General features: G+C 47.7%; 1 protein-coding gene across 1 annotated transcript in view; it reads right to left on the bottom strand.

Moving 5' to 3' along the window:
- Positions 1–4,617: 4,617 nt before the first annotated feature.
- The window catches only part of LOC120024773 (b(0,+)-type amino acid transporter 1-like), a 48,889-nt gene continuing 44,331 nt past the window's right edge, over positions 4,618–9,175 (bottom strand). Inside the window, exons 7-11 of the mRNA XM_038969058.1 lie at positions 8,143–8,242; positions 6,541–6,585; positions 5,195–5,318; positions 4,928–5,031; positions 4,618–4,759 (exon numbers count right to left, since the gene is read on the bottom strand). Coding sequence (XP_038824986.1) covers positions 4,618–4,759; positions 4,928–5,031; positions 5,195–5,318; positions 6,541–6,585; positions 8,143–8,242 — 515 coding nt within the window. The remainder of the gene's footprint in view (positions 4,760–4,927; positions 5,032–5,194; positions 5,319–6,540; positions 6,586–8,142; positions 8,243–9,175) is intronic.

Raw genomic sequence — 9,175 nt, 5'->3', positions numbered from 1 at the left:
AATGAGCTGCGTAGAGTTGAGTTACAGTACAATGAGCTGAGTAGAGTTAGAGGACAATGAGCTGAGTAGAGTTAGAGGACAATGAGCTGGGTAGAGTTGAGTTACAGTACAATGAGCTGGGTAGAGTTGAGTTAGAGGACAATGAGCTGGGTAGAGTTGAGTTAGAGGACAATGAGCTGGGTAGAGTTGAGTTAGAGGACAATGAGCTGGGTAGAGTAGAGTTAGAGTACAATGAGCTGGGTAGAGTAGAGTTAGAGGACAATGAGCTGAGTAGAGTTGAGTTACAGTACAATGAGCTGGGTAGAGTTGAGTTACAGTACAATGAGCTGGGTAGAGATGAGTTACAGTACAATGAGTTGAGTTACAGTACAATGAGCTGGGTAGAGTAGAGTTAGAGAACAATGAGCTGGGTAGAGTTGGAGTACAATGAGCTGGGTAGGGTTGAGTTACAGTACAATGAGCTGGGTAGAGTTGAGTTAGAGAACAATGAGCTGGGTAGAGTTACAGTACAATGAGCTGGGTAGAGTTACAGTACAATGAGCTGGGTAGAGTTGAGTTACAGTACAATGAGCTGGGTAGAGTAGAGTTAGAGAACAATGAGCTGGGTAGAGTTAGAGTACAATGAGCTGGGTAGAGTTAAGTTAGAGTACAATGAGCTGGGTAGAGTTGAGTTACAGTACAATGAGCTGGGTAGAGTTGAGTTAGAGGACAATGAGCTGGGTAGAGTTGAGTTAGAGTACAATGAGCTGGGTGAGTTGAGTTAGAGGACAATGAGCTGGGTAGAGTTGAGTTACAGTACAATGAGCTGGGTAGAGTAGAGTTAGAGAACAATGAGCTGGGTAGAGTTAGAGTACAATGAGCTGGGTAGAGTTGAGTTAGAGGACAATGAGCTGGGTAGAGCTGAGTTAGAGGACAATGAGCTGGGTAGAGTAGAGTTAGAGTACAATGAGCTGGGTAGAGTAGAGTTAGAGGACAATGAGCTGAGTAGAGTTGAGTTACAGTACAATGAGCTGGGTAGAGTTGAGTTAGTGTACATTGAGCTGGGTAGAGTTGAGTTGGAGGACAATGAGCTGGGTAGAGTTGAGTTAGAGTACAATGAGCTGGGTAGAGTTGAGTTAGAGTACAATGAGCTGGGTAGAGTAGAGTTAGAGGACAATGAGTGGCGTAGAGTTGAGTTACAGTACAATGAGCTGAGTAGAGTTAGAGGACAATGAGCTGGGTAGAGTTGAGTTACAGTTCAATGAGCTGGGTAGAGATGAGTTAGAGGACAATGAGCTGGGTAGAGTTTAGTTAGAGGACAATGAGCTGGGTAGAGTTGAGTTTGAGTACAATGAGCTGGGTAGAGTAGAGTTAGAGGACAATGAGCTGAGTAGAGTTGAGTTACAGTACAGTGAGCTGGGTAGAATTGAGTTAGTGTACAATGAGCTGGGTAGAGTAGAGTTAGAGTACAATGAGCTGGGTAGAGTAGAGTTAGAGAACAATGAGCTGGGTAGAGTTGAATTACAGTACAATGAGCTGGGTAGAGTAGAGTTAGAGGACAATGAGCTGGGTAGAGTAGAGTTAGAGGACAATGAGCTGGGTAGAGTAGAGTTAGAGTACAATGAGCTGGGTAGAGTTGAGTTACAGTACAATGAGCTGGGTAGAGTAGAGTTAGAGGACAATGAGCTGGGTAGAGTAGAGTTAGAGGACAATGAGCTGGGTAGAGTTGAGTTAGAGTACAATGAGCTGGGTAGAGTTGAATTACAGTACAATGAGCTGGGTAAAGTTGTAATGAGCTGGGTAGAGTTGAGTTAGAGGACAATGAGCTGGGTAGAGTTGAGTTACAGTACAATGAGCTGGGTAGAGTTGAGTTACAGTACAATGAGCTGGGTAGAGTAGAGTTAGAGGACAATGAGCTGGGTAGAGTTGAGTTACAGTACAATGAGCTGGGTAGAGGTAGAGTGCAATGAGCTGGGTAGAGTTGAGTTAGAGGACAATGAGCTGGGTAGAGTTGAGTTACAGTACAATGAGCTGGGTAGAGTTGAGTTACAGTACAATGAGCTGGGTAGAGTTGAGTTACAGTACAATGAGCTGCGTAGAGTTGAGTTACAGTACAATGAGCTGGGTAGAGTTGAGTTACAGTACAATGAGCTGGGTAGAGTTGAGTTACAGTACAATGAGCTGGGTAGAGTTGAGTTACAGTACAATGAGCTGGGTAGAGTAGAGTTAGAGGACAATGAGCTGGGTAGAGTTGAGTTACAGTACAATGAGCTGGGTAGAGTTAGAGTACAATGAGCTGGGTAGAGTTGAGTTAGAGAACAATGAGCTGGGTAGAGTTGAGTTACAGTACAATGAGCTGGGTAGAGTTGAGTTAGAGTACAATGAGCTGGGTAGAGTTGAGTTACAGTACAATGTGCTGGGTAGAGATGAGTTAGAGTACAATGAGCTGGGTAGAGATGAGTTAGAGTACAATGAGCTGGGTAGAGTTGAGTTACAGTACAATGAGCTGGGTAGAGTTGCGTTAGAGAACAATGAGCTGGGTAGAGTTGAGTTACAGTACAATGAGCTGGGTAGAGTTGAGTTAGAGGACAATGAGCTGGATATAGTTGAGTTACAGTACAATGAGCTGGGTAGAGTTGAGTTAGAGTACAATGAGCTGGGTAGAGATGAGTTAGAGTACAATGAGCTGGGTAGAGTTGAGTTACAGTACAATGAGCTGGGTAGAGTTGAGTTAGAGAACAATGAGCTGGGTAGAGTTGAGTTACAGTACAATGAGCTGGGTAGAGTTGAGTTAGAGGACAATGAGCTGGATATAGTTGAGTTACAGTACAATGAGCTGGGTAGAGTTGAGTTAGAGGACAATGAGCTGGGTAGAGTTGAGTTAGAGGACAATGAGCTGGGTAGAGTTGAGTTACAGTACAATGAGCTGGGTAGAGTTGAGTTACAGTACAATGAGCTGGGTAGAGTTGGAGGACAATGAGCTGGGTAGAGTTGAGTTAGAGTACAATGAGCTGGGTAGAGTTGAGTTACAGTACAATGTGCTGGGTAGAGATGAGTTAGAGTACAATGAGCTGGGTAGAGATGAGTTAGAGTACAATGAGCTGGGTAGAGTTGAGTTACAGTACAATGAGCTGGGTAGAGTTGCGTTAGAGAACAATGAGCTGGGTAGAGTTGAGTTACAGTACAATGAGCTGGGTAGAGTTGAGTTAGAGGACAATGAGCTGGATATAGTTGAGTTACAGTACAATGAGCTGGGTAGAGTTGAGTTAGAGTACAATGAGCTGGGTAGAGATGAGTTAGAGTACAATGAGCTGGGTAGAGTTGAGTTACAGTACAATGAGCTGGGTAGAGTTGAGTTAGAGAACAATGAGCTGGGTAGAGTTGAGTTACAGTACAATGAGCTGGGTAGAGTTGAGTTAGAGGACAATGAGCTGGATATAGTTGAGTTACAGTACAATGAGCTGGGTAGAGTTGAGTTAGAGGACAATGAGCTGGGTAGAGTTGAGTTAGAGGACAATGAGCTGGGTAGAGTTGAGTTACAGTACAATGAGCTGGGTAGAGTTGAGTTACAGTACAATGAGCTGGGTAGAGTTGGAGGACAATGAGCGGGGTAGAGTTGAGGTGAGGAGATCAACATAGAGACATCATGTAATACAGTGGCTTGCGAAGGTATTCATCCACCCCCTTGGCATTTTTCTAAAATGTTTTTCCTTACAACCTGGAATTAAAATAGATTTTTGTGGGATTAGTATCATTTGATTTACACAACATGCCGACCACTTTGAAGATGCTACATTTGTCTTTTTGTGAAACAAACAAGACATAAGACAAAAAAAACGGAAAACTTGAGCATGTATAACTATTCACCAACCCAAAGTCAATATATTGTAGAGCAAACGTTTGCAGCAATTACAGCTGCAAGTCTCTTGGGGCCCCAATAAGCTTGGCACTTCTAGTCACTGGGATTTCTGCCCGTTCTTCAAGGCAAAACTACTCCAGCTCCTTCAAGTTGGATGGGTTCCGCTGGTGTACAGCAATCTTTAAGTCATACCACAGATTCTCAATTGGATTGAGATCTGGGCTTTGACTAAGCCATTCCAAGACATTTAAATGTTTCCCCTTTAACCACTCAAGTGTTGCTTCAGCAGTATGTTTAGGGTCATTGTCCTGCTGGAAGGTGAACCTCCGTCCCAGTCTGAAATCTCTGGAAGACTGAAGCAGGTTTCCATCAAGAATGTCCCTGTGTTTAGCGCCATCCATCATTCCTTCAATTCTGACCAGTATCCCAGTCCCTGCCGATGAAAAACATCCCCACAGCATGATGCTGCCACCACCATGCTTATTTTTGGGGATGGTGTTCTCAGGGTGATGAAAGGTGTTGGGTTTGCGCATAGTGTTTTCCTAAAAAGCTCAATTTTAGTCTAATTTCTGCTATTTTTTTCTTGAATTTTTTGAAGCAAGTTATTTTTTCATTTCACTTCCCCAATTTAGACTATTTTGTGTTTGTCCATTACATGAAATCTAAATAATAAGCCATTTAAATTACAGGTTGTAATGCAACAAAATATGAAAAAACACCAAGAGGGATGAATACTTTTACAAGGCACTGTATCTCAGAGTACAATGAGCTGGGTAGAGTTACAGTACAATGAGCTGGATAGAGTTGTAATATCTCAGACTTACATTGAAGATGACAGCGGGGGAAGGAGTGAGACGTTTCAGACTGATATAGGACAAGATCTTTACCATGTGACCCTCTCTTCCTGCCACATAGGTCAGCCTGAGGTGGGACAGAGCACAAACACGTTAGTTCAACATAATATTGGCAATATGTTTTAACACTTTGTGACAACTGCTGATATATAAAAAACAGGCTTTATAAAATACATTTTGTTTGATTTAAATTTGATTAGCAAATAAAAACGTCTTCCTGAATTTGTCCCTTTACCTGCCGGCAGTGAAGCAGCTCCCATTGGCCGCCCCGAAGGTGGAGAAGACGACAAACACAGGGACTACCCACGACAGGGGGTACAGCACTCTGTCACCAAAAGTCTAAGGGGCACAAACAAGTCCCTCCGAGGAGACGGGGGGATACAATAAATAAAATAGAATTGTTTGTTGTTGAACGGCATCTTGTTCTTGTTAAGGGAGATATGATGAGCCAAACCAATGGCTTCCTCTGTCTCCGCCCCTATCTCCATGACGACACTCTTACCACAGCGACAGCAGGAGACTGCAGTAGTTCCGTAGCGGTCATGGCACTGAAGTAGGCAATGTTGACCAGCACATAGCACACAGACACCAAGGGAATACCAATGATAATGGCCAGGGGAAGGTTTCTGTTAGAGAGAGAGAGAGAGAGAGAGACAGGGAGAGAGACACAGAGAGACAGAGAGAGAGAGAGAGTGTTAGTGTGAGATAGAGAGACTACAACCAACACATGGTACACAGACACCAAGGGAATACCAATGATAATGGCCAGGGGAAGGTTTCTGTTAGAGAGAGAGAGAGAGAGAGAGAGTGTGAGATAGAGAGACTACAACCAACACATGGTACACAGACACCAGTGTTAGAGGATCATGTAGCACACAGATGGAGAGAGAGACAGAGAGTTGAGAAATCTCTTGTCATCGTCCAACCAGTAAAGGCAGTGGCGCGTGAATGCCAAGGGAAGCCAAGCTTCCACGAAAATCATACCAATAAAACAAATACAATTATTAAACAATTTATCTTTTGTCTCTGTGTTTTCATAATTTTCCTTCAATTCTCAAGTGGCTGAATCAATTGAAGTGACTGAATCAATTGAAGTGGCTGAATCAATTCTCAAGTGGCTGAATCAATTGAAGTGGCTGAATCAATTCTCCAGTGGCTGAATCAATTCTCAAGTGGCTGAATCAATTCTCCAGTGGCTGAATCAATTGAAGTGGCTGAATCAATTGAAGTGGCTGAATCAATTGAAGTGGCTGAATCAATTCTCAAGTGGCTGAATCAATCTCATCAGAGAAATCATATTAGCGAGGGAAACAGCGCCCCTCTGTCTCAGTATGTGTAGCAGATGTATCTGATGCTGTCTGGCCAAAATGAGTATGACATGTTGCCGCCGTAGCATTTGATTGACAGATGCCAGCGAGCATTTGACCTCCCTTGATATTTTTTTAAATAAAATAATTAGCCGATGAGCTCAACTGTGGGTAGTCCTGGTGCACCAAACCCACCCGCAAGGGAGGCCACTTTGAATTTGGCTTCACACCAATCAAATCACATCCTAGGCAAAACGTCATCATTGTCAGAAAAACTTGTCTGTTTCTGGTCTGCTTGTGTTGATGCAGTAGCTAGCTAGCTAAATCGGCCCTTTCCTAAACCATGGATGGATGGACACGGATATTCCCCAGTGATAAGACCCTAGTCTCTGATGAATGACAGTGGAAATCCAGTCTAAGTAAGACTGCGTCCCATATGGCACCCTGTTCCTTACATAGTGCACTACTGTTGACCAGGGCCCGTCGGGGAACAGGGAGCCATTTTGGACGCACCCTAAATGTCAGTTGTATGGACACTCACCTGTATGGGTTTTTCAGCTCCTCTGTTATAAAGTTCAGCTGATTCCTGAGAGACAAACACGTGTTTATAGAACCACGTTTTAACAGGTTGGGTCGACATTCAAAACAGGAATCTCAAAACCATAAAACTGTTTTATTGAGGAAGTGATAAGAACAGAGAGATAGGATACATCCCCAATGGTACCCGATCCCCTACTTAGTGGACTACTTTAGACTAGAGCACTACGGGCCCTGACTAGACCGCCACGGGCCCCCCTGACTAGAGTGCTACGGACCCCCCTGACTAGAGCGCCACGGACCCCCCTGACTAGAGCGCCACGGACCCCCCTGACTAGAGCGCTACGGGCCCCGCTGACTAGAGCGCTATGGGCCCCCCTGACTAGAGCGCTATGGGCCCCCCTGACTAGAGTGCTACGGGCCCCCCTGACTAGAGCACTATGGGCCCCCCTGACTAGAGCGCTACGGGCCCCCCTGACTAGAGCGCTACGCGCCCCGCTGACTAGAGCGCTATGGGCCCCCCAGACTAGAGCGCTACGGACCCCCCTGACTAGAGCGCCACGGACCCCCCTGACTAGAGCGCCACGGACCCCCCTGACTAGAGCGCTACGGGCCCCCCTTGACTAGAGCGCTACGGGCCCCCCTGACTAGAGCGCTACGGGCCCCCCAGACTAGAGCGCTACGGGCCCCCCTGACTAGAGCACTACGGGCCCCGCTGACTAGAGCACTACGGGCCCCGCTGACTAGAGCACTACGGGCCCCCCTGACTAGAGCGCTACGGGCCCCCCTGACTAGAGCACTATGGGCCCCCCTGACTAGAGCACTACGGGCCCCCCTGACTAGAGCGCTACGGGCCCCCCTGACTAGAGCGCTATGGGCCCCGCTGACTAGAGCACTACGGGCCCTGACTAGAGCGCTACGGGCCCCCCTGACTAGAGCGCCACGGGCCCTGACTAGAGCGCTATGGGCCCCCCTGACTAGAGCACTACGGGCCCCCCTGACTAGAGCGCTATGGGCCCCCCTGACTAGAGCGCTACGGGCCCCCCTGACTAGAGCGCTACGGGCCCCCCTGACTAGAGCGCTACGGGCCCCCTGACTAGAGCGCTACGGGCCCCCTGACTAGAGCATAAAAGTAGTGACCTATATAGGAAGTAGGGTGCCATTTGGGATGCAGGTGTAGTCTTACCACCCATCGTAGGCCTAACCCTAACCCTGACTAGAGCGCTACGGACCCTGACTAGAGCACTACAGGCCCCCCCTGACTAGAGCGCTACGGGCCCTGACTAGAGCGCTATGGGCCCCCCTGACTAGAGCGCTACGGGCCCTGACTAGAGCGCTATGGGCCCCCCTGACTAGAGCGCTACGGGCCCTGACTAGAGCGCTACGGGCCCTGACTAGAGCGCTACGGGCCCCCCTGACTAGAGCGCTACGGGCCCCCCTGACTAGAGCGCTACGGGCCCTGACTAGAGCGCTACGGGCCCTGACTAGAGCGCTACGGGCCCTGACTAGAGCGCTACGGGCCCTGACTAGAGCGCTACGGGCCCTGGTCAAAGTAGTGACCTATATAGGAAGTAGGGTGCCACCTGGGATGCAGGTGTAGTCTTACCACCCATCGTAGGCCCAGAGCCCGTTGTAAAACGCCAGTCCAATGGATCCAAAGGAGGTTGAGGCTCCTTCAAATGGGTTGGACAGATTCTCAGTGTTTCCTGGACACAAACGTGACAATATATACATTTTAATATTCATTATTTTGACCAGGGCAGCTGACCCACTGTTCCTAAGCTGTCATTGAAAATAAGAATTTGTTCTTAACTGACTTACCTAGTTAAATAAAGGTAAAATAAAAATAAATATACGGCTCTGAGGGATCTGTAGGGCTCTGCGGGATGTCTGGGTTCTGGGGAATCTTACTGGGATCTGTAGGGCTCTGAGGGATGTCTGGGTTCTGGGGAATCTTACTGGGATCTGTAGGGCTCTGAGGGATGTCTGGGTTCTGGGGAATCTTACTGGGATCTGTAGGGCTCTGAGGGATGTCTGGGCTCTGGGGAATCTTACTGGGATCTGTAGGGCTCTGAGGGATGTCTGGGTTCTGGGGAATCTTACTGGGATCTGTAGGGCTCTGAGGGATGTCTGGGGTCTGGGGAATCTTACTGGGATCTGTAGGGCTCTGAGGGATGTCTGGGTTCTGGGGAATCTTACTGGGATCTGTAGGGCTCTGAGGGATGTCTGGGTTCTGGGGAATCTTACAGGGCTCTGAGGGATGTCTGGGTTCTGGGGAATCTTACTGGGATCTGTAGGGCTCTGAGGGATGTCTGGGTTCTGGGGAATCTTACAGGGATCTGAGGGATGTCTGGGGTCTGGGGAATCTTACTGGGATCTGTAGGGCTCTGAGGGATGTCTGGGTTCTGGGGAATCTTACAGGGATCTGTAGGGCTCTGAGGGATGTCTGGGTTCTGGGGAATCTTACTGGGATCTGTAGGGCTCTGAGGGATGTCTGGGTTCTGGGGAATCTTACTGGGATCTGTAGGGCTCTGAGGGATGTCTGGGTTCTGGGGAATCTTACAGGGATCTGTAGGGCTCTGAGGGATGTCTGGGTTCTGGGGAATCTTACTGGGATCTGTAGGGCTCTGAGGGATGTC

Source organism: Salvelinus namaycush, chromosome 30 (genome assembly GCF_016432855.1).
Source record: "Salvelinus namaycush isolate Seneca chromosome 30, SaNama_1.0, whole genome shotgun sequence".
NCBI lineage: Eukaryota > Metazoa > Chordata > Actinopteri > Salmoniformes > Salmonidae > Salvelinus > Salvelinus namaycush.
The sequence above is the reverse complement of the archived record's forward strand: the minus strand, read 5'-3'. Positions and strand labels throughout refer to the sequence as shown.